Source organism: Mustela lutreola, chromosome 5, assembly GCF_030435805.1.
Source record: "Mustela lutreola isolate mMusLut2 chromosome 5, mMusLut2.pri, whole genome shotgun sequence".
In the NCBI taxonomy this organism is placed as follows: Eukaryota; Metazoa; Chordata; class Mammalia; order Carnivora; family Mustelidae; genus Mustela; species Mustela lutreola.
The window spans coordinates 147,825,291-147,844,038 of record NC_081294.1 but is presented as its reverse complement, the minus strand read 5'-3'; the positions used below and the strand labels follow the sequence as shown (position 1 = coordinate 147,844,038).

Here is an 18,748-nt window from a genome sequence, read left to right as displayed (position 1 = left end):
CTTGTGTTTTACTTGTAAAATTGAGAAATTAGGACTTGAATGTCCTAAAAGCTAGTAGTTTCATTTCCTGCCCCCCATCTCAGGATCAGTATTTTTTTTAAAAGGAGGAAATGAGTTATTATATAAAAATGTACTGTTGTATGTTAGTTCAGGGGCGGTATGCAGTTGATATACACTGACTAGACACATTGTAGGAGGTATACAGAAATTTGAGCTAAGACTTCTTTGGATTTCCTTTTTTTTTTTTTTTTAAGGTTTTTATTTTTAAGTAATCTATAGACCCAATGTGGGGCTCGAACTCCCAAGCCTGAGATCAAGATTTTCATGCTTCACTGACTAAGCCAGGCGCCCCTGTTCTTTAGTTCCAAAACTATTTATTTCTGCACAGTCCCTAGGTGTCAGGCAAGGTTCCTAATAATTCTCGACTTGTTACGTGACTGTAGGTTTGGGGGCTAAAGTCACAAAAATCCTAAAAGACCTCCTACGACTACAGTTTTCCTGTATGTGTAGCAGGAGCACTTACTCTGTTTTCTGCATAATTTTCTGGGTTTTCCAGGTTCAACTCACTTCTGCTGAGTCTCTACTGACCTTTGTGAGCCAACAGAGATGCTCAGGACCTCCCATTCATTACCCTGCAAAGAAGGCATGAGATCAAGTTACCCAAGTCTGATCCTTTGAAACGCTTACCAGCAATGTGCTGGGAGAAAGGAGTGGGTGCTTTTTTTTTTTTTTTTTTTTGGTTTCTATTTTGTTTGGGTTTAAGAATAACTATGGTTTTGTCCGTGGCTGAGCAAATAAATAGGTGCCTTTTTTTTTTTAACTTATTTTTAGAATCATATAATTTTTTACACTTGCAAAGGGATCTTGCCTTGGGTCTAGCTAGTCAACAAATTCTGGGAAGTTCTTAGGTGATGCACGCCAAGCTAGGCACAGGAGATTTAGCTGTGAACATAGCCCAGCAGGGACTATGTTATAATCTCCTGTCTTTGAGGGGACTATAGGCTAAACCCCTTCCTGTGGTTTTATTTTTACAACTGTGGATTTAGCCCCAGTGAGATAAAGGGACTCAGTTAAGGACACATAGGAGAGCTGGCCGCCTTGGAATTTTGAACCCCGTGACTAGGTCAGTGTTCTTTCCCTGACAACAAGTATTTCCCAAATTTGCTAGATTGCAAAGCTTCTTCAACTGCTTTTAATAATACCCATTCCTGCGCCCCATCCCAAACCTTGGGAGTCAGAACCCAAGGATGAGGTCTGGAAATCCTCACTTGTCATCCAACACCCCAGGTCAGTCTCCTGTTCAGATAAGTTTGAGAAACACTCTCTTATTGCTGGCTGTCCTTTTCCTCATATTTAAGAAAATTAATCTGAGGCAGATGAACCTTCAAGGATCTTTCCCTTTTGTCTCGTCTCATCTTTTAGTTGTTGTTGTTTTTTTTAAAGATTTATTTATTTATTTGACAGACAGAGATCACAAGTAGGCAGAGAGGCAGGCAGAGAGAGAGAGGAGGAAGCAGGCTCCCTGCAGGGCAGAAAGCCCGACGTGGGGCTTGATCCCAGGACCCTGGGATCATGACCTGAGCCGAAGGCGGAGGCTTTTAACCCACTGAGCCACCCAGGCGCCCCTCATCTTTTAGTCTTAAACAGGAGATGGGATCATCTGATTTAAAATGGACTCGTTTAGAAAGTGTGCTGGCAAATGGTGCTGGTAAGTTTTCCAAGTAACGCAAAACATGAAGTAAAAAATTGCATGATTAAGGAGCAGACACCTCATACTGCTTTTAGGAACCCCTAGCGAAACACTTGATGGAGGGGCATTTTTTAAGAGATTGCATGATTTCGTCTGAATCTAATGCCAAGTCTATGCATTTCTAAAAAGGCTCCCACACTAAATGATTGGGGCACAGATAAATTTATGTGAATTGTCGGAATCTTATTTTGCAAGTGTCTCATTTTGTCACAAAATGAATACAGCTCTTCAGTGATTTGAACGAAATTCACATTAACGAGGAGTATAGCTGTACTGTCTGAGGACATTAACCAAGGAAATTGTCTTATCCGTAGAACAGGATGTTCCTTTCTCTGCTTGGCCCTCTTTCAGTCCTGGTGGTGCATCTTCATGAATATGTATAGAAATCGTAGATATCAGGGTGTCATTCTGTAATGCCTTGGAAACTGAAACATGTATTTGAGCTGGTCTGCAGTGTTGGCCAGCTAGGATATTAGCTGTGTGCCCAGGGGGTGCCTTTTGTAGGGATGATACTGTGAACAACGCCCCCTACAGTTGTTCAGCAAAGTGACCCCTCGAGCAGGCGTCATTCGATGCAGGGATTTCTTTTTTCTTTTTTTTTTTTTTAAATTTTTTATTTTTTATAAACATATATTTTTATCCCCAGGGGAACAGGTCTGTGAATCGCCAGGTTTACACACTTCACAGCACTCACCAAAGCACATACCCTCCCCAATGTCCATAACCCCACCCCCCTTCTCCCAACCCCCCTCCCCCCAGCAACCCTCAGTTTGTTTTGTGAGATTAAGGGTCACTTATGGTTTGTCTCCCTCCCAAACCCATTTTGTTTCATTTATTCTTCTCCTACCCACTTAAGCCCCCATGTTGCATCTCCATTTCCTCATATCAGGGAGATCATATGATAGCTGTCTTTCTCCGCTTGACTTATTTCGCTAAGCATGATATGCTCTAGTTCCATCCATGTTGTCGCAAATGGCAAGATTTCATTTCTTTTGATGGCTGCATAGTATTCCATTGTGTATATATATACCACATCTCCTTTATCCATTCATCTGTTGATGGACATCTAGGTTCTTTCCATAGTTTGGCTATTGTGGACATTGCTGCTATAAACATTTGGGTGCACGTGCCCCTTCGGATCACTACGTTTGTATCTTTAGGGTAAATACCCAGTAGTGCAATTGCTGGGTCATAGGGCAGTTCTATTTTCAACATTTTGAGGAACCTCCATGCTGTTTTCCAGAGTGGTTGCACCAGCTTGCATTCCCACCAACAGTGTAGGAGGGTTCCCCTTTCTCCGCATCCTCGCCAGCTCGATGCAGGGATTTCTTGATTGTCTAGGATTTATCAGTATTTGGTACATGTGAAGCATTGATGACCTCATATCTTTGTATAAAATAATGCACAGAGAATCCTTATATCTTTTTTTTTTTTAGATTTTATTTATTTGAGAGAGAGAGAGAGTGCATACAAGGTGAGGAAGGGGCAGAGGAAGAGAGAAAAGCAGATAGCCTGCTGAGGAAGGAGCTTGACGTGGCAGGGTTCGATCCCAGGACCCTGGGGTCATGCCTGAGCTGAAAGCAGACGCTTAGCTGACTGAGCCACCCAGGCGCTAAGAGAATCCTTGTATCTTATTTCTTTGCCATCCTTCTCCATGGTGTCTACTACAGCAGAAGTCAGTTTTCAGGTTATTCAGGATTGAATCGCCCACAGTTACAATCTAGCCAAGCAGCTTTACACTGTGTTTCTTTCTCACCATCTCTACTTTAATCCTGTATTTGGAATATTCTTTTTCATCTTCACAGATTGCCTAAAATTATTCTTTTTTCCATGGTACTGTTCTTTGCTCTGTAGAAATGAAATGACATCATCACCAGTCATGGCTAAGAAGCAGCTGATTTTTGTTTATAGCTTGTAGTTTTAGCAGATCTCTCCCATCGCTTTGGATGACTGTGTGTTCTTACACTGGCCAACTATATATATAATATATATAATAAATTCAGAGATCAGGGACTGAATTTAATTGTTTTTTTCTTCACTAGTGTTTTCAATAGCCCTTCATGCTTAATAAACCCACTCCTTAGTGATCTCTCAGCCATTGATTTATTCATTCATTCATTTACCAGGCACCTCTTACTTGCCACACACTTTATTAGGTGCCAGGGACATGATGGATAAGAGAGAAAGAAAAAAAATCCTAGGCTATATGAAGTTAAACAACAACAACAACAACAACAACATGCTCTTTCCCAGTGTATCCTTCCTTCTGTCTGAGGTTCTTGTCCATCTGCTAGCCTCTCTCAAACTTTCAGAATCCTCTTATTATGTTTGTTTTATTTATAATGTCCTGCCTTCTTCTCCCTACATACTGAGAGGAATAGAAAAGGTACCTCTGCCCCATCTTTCTGGAAGTGGAAGTCCCTTGTTTGGGTTTCGAGATCCAGGTAATACTAGCTTCTTATAAGGAGTGGGAATTACTTTCTCTTTTTTCTTCTCTGGAAGACTGTGTTTCAGATGACATTCTCCTTCCTTTAAATATCTGTTGGAAATTGCCAGTAAAGCCATTTGGGCCTGAAGTGTGTTTTTAAAATCCATTTTAATTAAATTCTCAAATTCGTGAACGTTAAGTCGCACAAAATAAACTCTTACCATTTTTATGTAGAAAATATCTTCTCCCAAATTTTCACTATAAACTATTAAGAGGATAGTGCCAACTGTATCCTTTCAATAAATTCCTTTCACCCTCTTACATGGCCAAAAAAGGAAACACCCTGACTAATGCAGGTACCACCCAGAAAACGGAGAGACATTTATACTTGCAGAAAATCCCTTCTCAACAAACTTTCATGAGGAGTGTGTGTTTCTTTTTCTTTCCTAAGGTATCTGAAGCCTGATTTCAGAGGTCTGAGTTAGAGGCAATATGACTTCTTCTCAACACACCTGTTTCCAGTGTGAACCAAGATGCTCCCCACAGTGACAACTCAAAAAGCGTTGTTATACGACTCAGAATGTGTCACCTGAAATAGAATATAAACCACCTACTTTTCAGGAGTTCTTGTGCACCAGTGCCAGAGAGGGAAGAGAGGGGAGAACAAGCAAGATTTTTAGAACTACTTGAAATTCAGAATTCTCCTTCCAGCCTTAAGATTTTCTATACAGCACTTGGCAGCAGAGTAGCATGAAGTTATATGATTTCTATGATTTTTGCATATATTTTGGGAAGATGAAGCTCATTTGCATTTTGCAGTTTTTAATCCATGTTCCTGAAAGCTTTGTAGACCGAGAAAAGGTGACACGCGTGGTTTTGGCTCCCTCTGCTGGCCATGCTTGGGTACTTTAAATTTTACCCAGAGAACAAAACCAATATGCCATTCCCTAAACAGATTTGGGGTTTTTCCCCCTCAAAATTTAACCCAACATTTTAGTTTAACATTTCCAAATCTACAACAGACCTTTAGGTTTGCTAAATATATTTTTATTTTGGTACTTTTTTTTTTTGGCTTCAGAACTATAACTGAAAATGATCCATTTAGCAGAAGAAGAGTTTAGAAAATATTTCAGGTAGGGGTACCCGGGTGGCTCAGTGTGTGAAAGCCTCTGCCTTCGGCAGGTCATGATCTCAGGGTCTTGGGATCGAGTCCCACATCAGGCTCTCTGCTTGGCAGGGAGCTGCTCCCCCCCCCCCCCGTCTGCTTCTCTGCCTGCTTGTAATTTCTCTCTGTCAAATAAAATCTTTAAAAAAAAATATTTCAGGTAAAAAGTGTAACTCCCACTATGTGTCTTTCTCAAGCTGTCCGAGGTGAAGATACCCAGCTGGTTGTGTGGACTGATATGGGTTGTAGAGTAGCTGATTAAAGCAACGAATGAGCCAAAGCAGAAGACCCAAGCCTTCATTCACGGTCATGGCATAAGAAGGGTGCTACAACCAGACAGGGCAGGGCTCCCTCCGTTCCAACTTCCTCTTGGTGCAGGTTCAAGTGTATCTGTGTAAACACTGCTGAGGGAGCCCCAGACAAAAGTGTCCTGAAGTTCTGTTGGGGGAGACAAGTTGAGTAAGGTCTAGGAGTGGAAGGGTACTGGCTACTGAGTCAGGGTGGGGAAAGGTGTCTCAGATTCTCTCCTTCCCCCGAAGATTCCCTCCTCCCCACCCCCACACCCCCAGCAGAAGTGCCAGAGGAAGACCCGTGCCCAAAGTCTTGGATAAAGACGTCAAGGAATGAAGGCACCTGGTGAGAAATGCTGGTGTGTTGAGAACACGAGCCGAAGGGGCTTAGTCCTTGATGGTTAACTCCCCTCACTCTCAGTGCCCAGGCTGTGCACCCCATTGGGCACAGGGCGGGCAACTTTCCTCCTGAGGGGTGCCAGGGAAGGCTTCAGTATGGTTAGGCTGAAAAATTACACAGAGGTGTTTAACCTGGAGCCAGATTCCACATCGTTGTTGGGATGAATCAGCTCTGACCATTTTTGTCCTGGTGACATTTTGTCCTGGTGACCATTTTGTCACTCATGTTTTCAAGTCTCATGTTTTCAAGCGTGGAGTAGGAGAAGAGGGATACTCTATGTCAGGTCCTGCTGCAAAACTGAGTGGGAGAGAAGCGAGGCAGGTCAGCTCAACACCCAGGTACCTCCATGCTTAGATTTCCCCTTTCTTAGAAAAACTCAGCCTTCTGCTGTGCATTCATCAAAAGTTTCCGCTGAGAGCCTTCTTAAAGGTCATGCTCCTTGTTGCCTTCTGGAACTGTCAGCTGGATAGTGGGTAAGAGCCGGGTCTTGAGTTAGTCCATGGGGTTCAGGTCCTGGCTCGCACCCACCACCATTGAGTGACCATGAGAAAGTCATGCAAATTCTCTTCGTGAGTTTCGTTATCTAGGCAGGTGGACCTGCCCACAGGGCTGTTGTGAGATCCAGTGAAATAATGTTTGTGAAGTGCTTACAACCGTGCTCGGCACACGGTCAGAATAGCTTGATAAAGATTGTACCACATTATATTCAGAGTATCCACAGTGACCCGTGTTCACATCAATCGTGGCACTCTTTTCTACTTTGTATTGTCTTTATTTTATTTTATTTTTTAATTTCGGCTGAGTTTGTAAGTTCTTTGAAGGGAAGGACTGTGTTCTTTAAATACCAGATCTTAGGTTAATATGGCATATTTATTACCATTAATAAAGCAATACGGATGCATTGCTATTAACTCAAATTCATACTTTATTCAGATGTATTAGCTTTCACCCAATGTCTTTTTTCTGTTTGAGAGCTTATCACGAGGGAGAAATGACTCCAGTCTAGACACAGAGCTGAGAATGGGCTGGTGTGTTTGTTGGAACAACAAGGAAATTGGGTGAAATGTCAGACAAATCCTAGGAGTTACCTGGGGTTCTCATGAGACCAGGTAGTACCTCTCTGGATATTTGACTTGAGGGAAGGATCACCTTAGCTTCAGTAATGCTATGCTGACTGATTATGAAGAAAAGTAACCACACCCCTCTCATCAATTCACTAAGCTAAACAACACTAAACACTAAAAGGAAAACCTCTTCAAATCCTGTGTAAATGAAAGATGGGCAGCTACGCTGAAGAGAAAAGTGTTCTCGTTCTTTCCAAATGGAGTAGTATTAATAATTTACTTTGAACCTTTCTTTAACACTGGAAAGACCTTAAGTGAATTCTGATGATGATTAATGAATTACTATTATTTACAAATTACCACGAGAAATGATGTTAATATTTGGGGTCACTCAAAGTAATGTTATTGATGTATAATCTCTTTTAGCACCTAATGTTAAAAAAAGAAAACAAAACCTGGGCACATAAGTAATTCACTTTGTTTCATTACGTTTTGAATGATGACTTTACTGTTTCTGTGCAAACAATATATTCTTATTAACGGAGATTCCAGCAAGACAGAGAAGTACAAAGTAGAGGGTGAAAAATTATAGAAAAATCTTACTAACCAGGAACTGTGAACATTTGCTAAACTGAACTCCAGTTTTCCTTATATGCATATTTATGTCTTGATCTCTACCTGTATGTGATATACAGAAATGATTTTAGAGGGAGTGGATAAGAGAAGGAAAAGAAACCAAAGAAATTATTTTGGATTTTTTTTTCTTTCTTAAAACTTTTATTTATTTATTTGACAGACAGAGATCACAAGTAGGCAGAGAGTCAGGCAGAGAGAGAGGAGGAAGCAGGCTCCCCGCTGAGCAGAGAGCCCGATGTGGGGCTCGATCCCAGGACCCTAAGATCATGACCTGAGCCGAAGGCAGAGGCTTAACCCACGGAGCCACCCCGTGCCTCTAGATTGATTTTCTTTAACAAAGGCATGTATGTTCCTAAAATATTGCTCTAAAGCAGGGATCTCAAACTCAAGTGCCTTCAGGAGTAGAATATGATTCATGAAGCCAGGTCACTTTCATATTGTTTTTAAAATAAAAACCTCTCTTATTATATTGCATCTGTCATCATCCAGTGGATCAAACAAAATGAGCAAAATATTTCCACAGGAATATTGATGGACCTTATTCAGACCACAGTTCTCCAATTTGTTACCCTTGCAGAGATTAAGAAAAGACTATATTTCATTTAAGATATATTTCATTTAAGATATATTTCATTAAGATATATTTCATTTAAGACAGTGTGAAAGATTTAGAAATTAGTACTCTTAAAACTTGATTGCCCCTGTTTTGTCCATTCTGAAACTAGTTTCTTAGCAATACGTTAGTTTTATATTATCAAACATTAAAATACTTATATTTCATTTCATAAACCTAATTTCCATTTTAACGAAACCTTGGTTCTAAATGGATTTAATATTCACTAAATACTAATGCACCCCCCTTCCTGATTTCTTTATTTTCATTAATCTCTCAGTTGACTTGTTTTCATGTCAGTTTTCCGAAAAGGAACTCATAAAAACTATGGATGCAATCCTGGTTGAGAATATGTAACTATTGCTTAATAGTTGAATAGCATTTTGGCTCAAGATAAGCTTTTTTGGGGGGCACCTGAGTGGCTCAGTGGGTTAAAGTCTCTGCCTTCAGCTCGGGTCATGATCTAAGGGTCCTGGGATCCAGCCCTGCATCGGGCTCTCTGCTCAGTGGGGACCCTGCTTCCTCCTCTCTCTCTCTGTCTGCCTCTCTGTCTACTTGTGATCTCTGTCAAATAAATAAATGAAATCTTTTTAAAAAAAAGTCTAAAAAAAAGATAAGCTTTTTTTTTTTTTCCCCCCTCAAAACTTTGTAGCCTTTGTCATAAAGAAGTCTGGTGGGTTCTTTTTTCTTCTTACTTTTCTCATTTGGCTGCCCAGAGAATTTTCTCTTTATCCTTGGAGTTTGATAACTTGACCAGAACGTGTCCCAGGATCACTGTTTTATATTAGGTTCTTTGGAACACAATATGCTCTTCCAACAAACTACACAAACAATTTTTCCAGTATTATGGAGAAATTTCTTCTGGCGTATATCCCATAGAAATGAGGCGGACTCGACCCCTACCAACTGGAACTGGGTTTGGTGTGGAGGCTGATGAAGGTACAGACACACACACACACACACACACACACACTGAGAAGGTCTGAAAAGGTTTATTACTGAAATAGTGAGGCTTTCTGGGAGGAGCAGGGCAGGTCTCCAAGCAGGTCTAAAAATGGCTTGGGAGAAGGCAGAAGGGCTCTTGGCATGGGGTTTCAGGGTGTTTAGGGACAGGGCTCCAGCACGAAGATTACCCCGTGCAGATCATAAGTTTTTATGTTTGGAACTTCTTGTCAATGCAAAAAGAGAGAGTCCCAGGTTTCCTGATTAGTCTGCCTGGGTGTGGGGCAGCACGGGGGAAGGGGCGACCAGAGCTTGAAAGCTTTGAGCCCTCAAACATCAAAAGTGGAGTCAGACTCCTTACCACAACATTTGAATGTATTTTTGTGTCTATTTGTTGGGTTCTTTGCCTTGGGGACATAGTTATCTTTGGGTTGGCCTTTCTGTGTTCTCAGTATCTACTTTGTGTTTGTCTCTTTCCTTTGCTGTGATTAGTCCTTCCTTTCTGTTAAAAACTCAATTTGCTATTGTGTTTCGTCTGTTTCTCTCCATTTCTGGTTTATGTATTAGTTAGGAGATGGTGGGTTTTTAGTCCTCAATCTCTTTGGTTTCACAATGCCTTCTACGTCTAATTTTTATGTTTTTTTTCCAAGTTATCTTTTAGCTCTTGTTCCCCTGAATTAATTTTCTTACTAAGTGCTATCTTGAGCATTCACATGGGATTTTCTTCTGTCTCTTAGGCTATATTTTATTCCAGAGTGCACTTTTTATCTGTTTTTGTGTTTGGGTTTTTTTTTTTTTTTCATACTGTATCTCTCTTTTTTGTATATTTTTAGGATGACTGCAGAGTTGCCGTGTCCCTTTTTCTCATCCTATTTGTGCGGAGCGTGGACAGCTCTGCCCAGACCTCTGATGTGGTGCCAGAGTTTTCTAGTTCTTTTGCCTGCTGCTGTGAGAGCTGTGTGTTTTTCCATCCAGGATGCCAGCTTGATGGCTCATTATTGCCTTCCATCTATTTCTTTCCCAAAACTTAAGGGGATGTTGGAGCTGAGGGTAGCATTTTTTTTTTCGTGGATTTAATTTTCAGCTTCTCAACTCTGAGATTTTATTCACTGTCCTGTATCCGGAATTACTCCACTTTTAGGGGCATGTTCGGTCCCCGAGCAAGGATGCCCTAGGCTTTTTAGATCAATCCTTCATTAACGGTGGCACCACAGAGCCTCTGAGTCCTCCTGAGCCAGACCTGAGGTTCTGCTTCCCTATTCCGTAAGACTTGCCCCCTTTTTGATGATTGGGGCAGGGGCAGAGGGAGAAGGAGCGAGAACCTTTAGCAGGATCCACACTCAGCATGGAGCCCCCACCTGGGGCTCGACCTCAGGACCCTGAGATCATGACCTGAGCCAAGATCCTGAGTCAGACTCTTAATCTACCGAGCCACCCAGGTGCCCCTCACTTCCCTATTTCATTCTTTGGATTTCCACTTTGTATAGGGGAGGGACTCGGGTGCCCACGGATTTCAGCCATTGTTAACAGGGCAGGGGGAGGGTTGTTGAGGGGCGTCTGTTTTCACAGCAGCTCCAATGTAACTGTTCCCACTGACTTCCTTCTTACTTTCTCTTTTCAAATTTCCAACTCCTTATTTCTCGCTTGGAATACGAGATATAGTTTTGTTGTTCCTGCCTGACTGCTCCATTTTTCCCCTTGCCCAGAGACAACGGAAGAGTGATTTCTCCACTGGGTCCCTTATCGGGACTTCACAGACTTCAAGCCTTCAGGGATTTCCCACACCTTCCCCTTGGCTAGTTACCTCCCATTCTGCTCCTCTCTAAATGGGGGAATATGTAAAGTGGGGAATTCTCGTGGCTTTGTGGGTGCCTTCTTTTTCTAGCCCTGTTTTAGCAGGCAGGGGAAATCACCTTTAGAGTCCGTCTTAAGCAGGGCAGATGCTTGGTTTCTTTTCCTGGCCGACACTTCTGCAAATGTGTGATTAAGTTAGGCTTTTCTCGTTCGCCGTTGATGACCGGGTTTTTCTTTTTCTGTTGCATGTTTGTGGTGTCTACTACTTTTATTTCTTTGCTAGTCACTGGGTACAAGGCACCCATGCTATACATGTGGAAAGCGCCACCAACTTATTTTCCAGCTGTGTTCGCTGGTGGAAATTACTGAAGAAACCGTTTAATCCTTCACACGTGATCCTTCACGCGTCTTATGTGTAAATATCAGTCCTGTTAATGACACAGGCCTCGGGGAAGAAGAATGGAGGAAACTAGGTGCAAATTAAAATAGAGGGGTGATAATTTGAGATGGGTTTCAACTGTAGGAATAGATCAGAAAGGGATCTGTTCATGTATCCACGGAGTAGATATTTGTCACATTTTAATAAATGTTTCTCTCCCGTGCCCTTGCCTACCCTCCATGTGGTTAATACTCTTTGTTATGGGCAAATGTGGCTTCGATACTATTCCTTCTTTTCTTTTTCTTTTCTTTTCTCTTTTCCTTTCCTTCTAAGCTTCTCACCTCCTTTCCACATCACAGCCTGGTGTGCAAATACTCAGAGGACAGGTGATGCTCGTGCCTTCTTTATTCCTGATGTATCTCACATCAGACAGGAACAGTCACATAACTGCCTCATAAATAAAAATAGGCAATTTTGAAACTTCGTTCCCCCGAGAATTGACGGAGAAAATGTGGACGGAACAATTACATGTGTCTCATCTAGAACGGTGTTCTTTAGGTTCCACACCGAATGATTCTCTCACACCTATGAGGCAAGTGCTGACTAGAGAGCTAAAAACAGGCCTCACAACTGTGACCGAGGGGTGGTGTGGAGAGGGGGAGGTGTGTGTTCCGTGTGGTGTTGAGGAGGAGAAAAACTGGGCCGATGGCTTCTGCAAGCGAATGCAACAAAGCAGCTGAATGTGAATTTTGTGTTTGATAGTCATCTGGGGCATAGGGCAGTGAGTAGTGGGTAGTTCTGGCCTTCTGCCCTTATGTGACTATAAACTACCTTTGATAGTTCACCCAAAAAACTCAGGATGAGTTGTAGGATGACAGACCTTCACAGCATTAAGGACCTGGGCCAGATGCTTATTTAATCCACTGCCAGAATATTCTAGGTGCATAATAAAATGTCTATACCCCCAGTTTGACTCTATTTATCAAGAGCTTACTTGCAAGGTCATCCCTACTGGACTGGGTTCCTGGAGCTCAGATACTAGTGTGTTGGGTGAATAGTGTTACCCTTTCTCCAAAGATAACCATTTGCATGAATTTGGGCTGGGCTTTTGGGTGTACTCACGGTTTACTTAAGGTTTGGTGGAGACTTTGGATGGGGGAAGGCTCAGATCTTGTATTTACTTCACTGAGTGTCAAAGATATAAATCACGCCCAGTGGAGGAGAGAGTGGGTACAGACTGTATTGCAGAAAATGGCCTTGGGGCCCTTGAGAAAGAACTCACCCAAAGGGAGGGGCTCCAAACAGGACAAAGGTCACATCCAGAAGGCAATGTTAGCTTCCAGTACACAGTGGACCTCACTCCAACCGTGCTGCTGTAGACTTTGGTTAAACCACCAGGCATAGGTGAACTAAATAGGTTGCATCACCAAAGAGCTAAAGCATTCAAGGCTCAAGGAACTAATTCCTTGGTTGACATTCCACCTGAGGAGTAAAACCATCTCTGAGTGATGTACCTCTCCAGATATGCTCAGCCTCCCTGTGTCTCAGGCAGTGCCTTGTTCAAATTTCCCAATAAATGGGCCCTGGGAACTTAGAACTGTTTTAGGGCCCCTGCCACTTGCTCCCACCCTTGGCTGGTGAGGGGTGGGTAGGAGAGGAGACATCTGGAGGGAGGGAAGAGGAGGGATTGAGCCCTGAGCTCACCTCTGCTATAGGTTTGGGAATCAGATCCTACTCTGGGTTTTCCAGTGAATGCCTACAGGTGTCAGGGGACATACCCCAGGAGTCCAGAGGAGGTCTGAGCCATGGGACAAATTTTGATCAACAAGAGACAGAACACTGGAAAGAGTCTATAGACAAATTTGCTCCTTCTCACCTCCTGGCTGTTCTAAGACACAGTACCTCGAAATAGTGTTTCTGGAAATATGACAGTACTGAGAAATACACAAGGTTTTCAATCTGTAACCAGCTAGATAACACGCCACCTTGTATTTTCTTCCCTCCTTTTTCTTCCTTCCCTTTTGCACGCACACTCCTAATTCCCTGCAATGACTGTCCCCAGGGATGCCCTAGCAGGTAATTCAGGCTGTTTTCTAGAGAACGCAGGCTAACACAGAACGAAAAAAAAAAAAAAAAAAAAAGTTGGATTTGGCAAAAGTTGCAACGAAGGCAAGGATATGGAAGAAATTGGGGGGCATTCAGTATGTGTCATAGTCCTAACCAATCAGGGGCAGCTGATCTGGTCTATAGATCAATCATCAAGATGGGTTGACAGGTTTGAGGGTTAGGAGTACAGTGTACTATAGAACCATGTTTTGAGGAGGTACGTATCCTGTCTCTAGCAGGTGGTCACAGGTAGACAACTACGAAGGACTTCTTCATAGATCCGTATGCATATACGCCAGAGACCACAGAAATATTTTGGCTGAGGGTCTCACTTAAGGGGTGAAATTATTCTCTGCCTCAAGCCTTTATAGCAACAAGTACCAATAAAAAGTGATAATCCCCATCAGTAAAACCAAGAAAAATCCTGGAGACTTTTTTTTTCCCCCCAAACCTTGGAAGTCTGTGCTTTGAGTTATGAGGAGGGGAGAGTGCTTCTCCCATACACACGTGACACTGTTTAATTCTTACCACAGCCCAGGGAAGCCAACACAGACATTATAAGACATGAATAAGAAATTTAAGGGAGGAAAAGTGCTCTGTTCCAAGTTACATGGATTCAGGGCTCCAACCATCTTGATGCTATTTCCCTCAAAATCCCAGCTGTGGTTGTGAAGGAACTGAGGAGGTAAATTTCACTAGTGATTCCAAATGGTTTTAGAAGGGTGGTAGCCCTGCTTCAGGCAATGAATGAAGACTAAAGGAAACTTATTCAGAAGTCGAGGGAAACTGGGGTCCTTCTAAAACTATGCCAGGTATAGTAATCTGTGTTTGTATCAGAGACCTATAATTTATGTAGATTCGCATACATCTTTTTCAGACACTGCACAAATTGGGGAGTGTGTGGAGTGTTGTGGAATTAAATGTATTTGTATGTGTTCAACACACTGTATAATTGACTCAATTATCCATGTGGGGATTATTCACTTTTAATTTGCAATCTGGCTTCTCCTTTCAGTTAGGATGTTTTTGGGGCTGCTCTAGGAATGCCAACTAATTTAAATAATAATTTAAGTAAAACATAATTAGGTAGGAAAATTAAATTCAATCTTTTGCCAGCTCCCAAAGATTCTACAGCTGAAATGTAACACTAACTCACTCGCTATATTTTTTCACTCTCCAAAGCTATTTTACTACCATGGGATTTTACTGCTTTCCATAGATTATTGCAATAGTTCCCTGTTTGACTTTCTGCTTACCTCTTGCCAATCCAATCATCATTCCACTGACAGTAATTTTCAAAAGACAAAAACCAAAAAGAAGACCAACAAAAAGACGGCAGCTCTCATCACAAAAATTTCTCTGCTTGAAAACATTAATGGGGGCGCCAGATTGGCTCAGTCGGTTAAGGGTGCTCAGGTCATGATCCCAGGGTTCTGGAATCAAGCCCCCCACCCCGACCCTGCACGGGGCTCCCTGCTCAGCCTAGAACCTGCATCTCCCTCTCCCTGCTTGCGCTCTCTCTCTCTGTCCAATAAATGAATAAAATCTTAAAAGAAAAAACATTAATGACTCCCCATTTCTTACTAAGCTCCAGAGCACATGCCCAAATCTTTCCTTCAAGACCTCAAGCCACCTGCAACAGGAAATTTTCCCGAACCTATCCCTCGGGCTCGCCACTCTTCCCATCCCTGAATCCCTGGAGGGCCCTTCGTGTTTTTCTCTGAGGCGGGCAAACGTATTTGTGAACCCACGTTGCATCCCTGCTCTACTGTGAGGTTCTAAATGGCATTCTCTGCGGGGCTGAATGTCCCCCTACGAAGCAGTACCTAGCTCAGCACCGCACCGCGGAGCGGCGCAATGAAACGTCCGTTTGAACTGCGAGCAAACCCGGAGGGCAGGAATTTTGGTCTTTTCGGTCCCCAGTGCCTAGCGCAGTATCTGGTATACAGTAGGTGCTCAATGAATACAGGGATACTGATACAGAAAGCGCCGAGGCTGGAGCTGGTGGCAGGACCTCTCCAGTGGGTGGGTGTGGGACATCCAGGCTGCTTTCAGGGAGAGCGTTTCACCGCCTTCCCCTCTGCAGCGCAGGCTAGACACTAGCTATGGTGGGTGCTTAAAGTTCCTCTGTTAAAAAAAAAAAAAAAAATTATGTGTATGTACACGCACCTAAATAGATGCTCATACGTGCCAACGCCGTAAAAATACATGCCCATATCCAGGTATGTGCACAGCTGACCCTGGCACAACACAGGTGTGAGCTGTGCAGGCCCACTCATGCTCGGGTTCTTTTGATAAATGGACTACAGCACCGTCATGTATTTTCCTTAGGTTTTCTCAATAACATCGTCTCTTCTCCAGCTTTCTTCCGCTTATGTTATTGTAATAATGGAGTATATACTAAATACAGCATGCACAATACACATACCGACTGTTACCGGTAAGGCAAGGCGTCCAGCCAACAGGTGGGTGTTCATACTTAGGTTTTGGGGGGGATTCAAAAGTTCCATGTGGATTTTTGACTTGAGGCAGGGTGGGCAACCTTAGCCGCTCGTTGTTCAAGGGTCCGCTGTGCATGGATAATAGGCAAATAGGTAAATATAAATAAATTCATAGACGAACAGGCTTGAGGCAGAACAGGGACAGCGGCGGAAGACAATGAGGAGGGTCCCTCTTCCCTGAAAGACCCACGCACGGAATTCGCTCAAGCGTTCAGAGGCGAAGGCGGAGGCGGCGCGGCTTGGGCCTTCCGGCCTTCCGTAGGCCTGCGGTCATTGGCTGGGCTGGAGGCAGCTGACAGGCGGAGGCAGGCGAGGGAGCTTCAAGGATGGCGGCCGCCACGGCGCTGATCCTGCCGGAGAGTCCCAGGTAGCCGCCCAGGGGTGGCACGGACCGGGCGCCGCCAGGACGCTCCAGCTGGCTGTCGCCTTGGCTCCGAGGCTGGGCCCGGCGGTGGGGGGTGGGCGCGGAGCTGGCGAAGTCGCGGTGCGGCCCCGCGGGAGTGCCGGGGGCTGTGGGCGACTCACCCTCTCGGTGGTTCACCTCCGTGGGGCTCCAGTGCCTGGCAGCTGGGGTCAGTAGGGCAGTGTGTGGTGTGTGTCACCGTTCCCAGAGTGTGGGGTCTAAAGTGCCCACGCCCGCCTGGAGTAGTGCTGAATCACGTGCAAAGCTATGCCCTTTTTCTGTTTTCGGCTCGCTCTCAGGCCTGAGTATGAGAAACGCTCGCGGTGGGGCTGGACGGTCTTGAATCCGTAACAGGTGTCAGTGTCCCTTTTCAATCAAGAGAGAATAGGCCTCAGGTTGGGAGTTTGGGACTGGTAACAGTATCAAGCCAGAGTTTGGTAACATGGGTTTGGATTTCTTTTTTTTCTTTCTTTTTTTTTTTATTTCTAGTTCATTTCTACTTATGGTAGGTAAGGTTGGGGGCCCAAAGTGGTGATATAAAGTTCTCTGTTAAAATGCAGTTACTTAAATAGAAATGACTCCCATTTCATGAAAAATAAATACTAGGGCAGGTAGTGTGCTGAGATGTTGGAAAGTACTTTCCATGTCCCTGAATTGGACAGGGATCTTCTTGAAGAAGAGAACTGTCATTTCAGAGTTCTTCTTTATTTCTGGATTCCTTGAGTCCTGACGCTCAGTTCCTCCCCTCACTTCAGTGTCCTGTTTAACACCCACCACATGAGTAAGCCATAACCTGTATGATAATTTAAAGTTGATTATTACCGTTGAGGCACAGCTTTAAAACAACCGTGTACCGTTATCCCAAATGACTTTGCCTTATATGTATTTATTCCATTACCTGCCATGCAGCATTCTTTTTTTTTTTTTTTTTTTTGTATTTTGGTGTCAATCCCACTTTCCTCCTTCCATTCTTTCCATAGTTCATCTGTGGGTTAAGGTTAGTAAATATTCACTGCTGAGTTAATGCCATCCCCCCCCAAGGTGCAAGCTTCCTCTAGTTGCGGGCCTTGCCCCCAAAGAAAGAGAAACTTCCCAAATGGACAAGTACTTTTGGGAGGCATCTTTTTGGAATCGTCCTGCCTCCTTTGCTGGCCATCATTTGGACTTCTTTATAGCAATCAGAGTTGTTGAAATGGAAACTCCAAGACAGCAGCAATTGTAGACAAGTGTACTTATGGCAGGAACAGTTCACTCATTTTAAAACTCATATTAAAATTTTGTTTTACAAATTTATTTAGCATGAAAAAAGCAGTGTCGCTGATAAATGCAATAGATATAGGAAGATTTCCACGATTGCTCACCCGAATTCTTCAAAAACTTCACCTGAAGGTTTGTATTTTTGTATTTCTGTAGTTTCTATTTTCTTGTGATTGCACTGAAACTCTTTGTTTCTTCTTGAAAAACTTTTTCCGAAGTGTAGTGTTCCCCAGTGTGTCCTTGGCTCTCTAGGAAATTTTGTGATGTCCCATGGTCATAAGTTTGGGACACTCTTCTTTCATTAAAGGTAATCTTCTTTATTATGGAACTTTTCAGAGTGTATATATTATATATATATATTTGGAATATATTTTATGGTAATGTTTACAGTAAATATTTAAGGGTGAATATGGTGTGCAAGATTTTCCAAACGTGTGTGACCTTGGAACTGTCGTATCATGGTAAATATTTGGAGACTCAGGTTCTGTGTAATATGTTTTGGGAAAATTCTGATTTCATTCTTTTCTTAAAAATAATGTTGTCGTTTGTTAACACCCTGTATTTAATATTTAATTTAACGTGCCTCTTCTTTTTATTTCAAGGTTTGGTCATTTTGGATACATTGACGTTTACTGATTCACTCCTTGGTCACTGTTCTTAGTTAATTTCTGTATCAGGTTATAAAAATTTAATTCCATCCAACACCTGTTTACAGCGCACCTAGTAACTAGTAACTGCTCTGCCTGGTGGTGTCAGGTACCACCATTAAATGAGAACCTGGACTTTTTTTTAGTTTTTACTTAAATTCCAGTTAGTACAGTGTAACACTAGTTTCAGGTGTACAATATAGTGACTCAACACTTCTTTACCATACCTGGAGAACCTGGACCCTTTCCTCTTCTTTTTCCTGGGAGCCGGCCCCCTTCTGAGCCCTTTCTTCCTCTGACGTGTCTCTCAAATCCAGGTTTTCTTAATAGTCCTAGTTCAGATCCTTAACACCCCTGCCGTGGACTGCAGTAA

The 18,748-nt window shown here is 43.0% G+C and overlaps 1 protein-coding gene across 4 annotated transcripts in view; it reads left to right on the top strand.

The window, feature by feature from the left end:
* The first annotated feature begins 16,339 nt into the window (after nucleotides 1-16,339).
* The window catches only part of COMMD10 (COMM domain containing 10), a 204,428-nt gene continuing 202,019 nt past the window's right edge, over nucleotides 16,340-18,748 (top strand). For all 4 annotated transcript variants that reach the window (XM_059175811.1, XM_059175810.1, XM_059175808.1 and 1 more), the window contains exons 1-2: nucleotides 16,340-16,435; nucleotides 17,770-17,860. In XM_059175811.1, coding sequence (XP_059031794.1) covers nucleotides 16,395-16,435; nucleotides 17,770-17,860 — 132 coding nt within the window. In that variant the 5' untranslated portion in view covers nucleotides 16,340-16,394. The remainder of the gene's footprint in view (nucleotides 16,436-17,769; nucleotides 17,861-18,748) is intronic.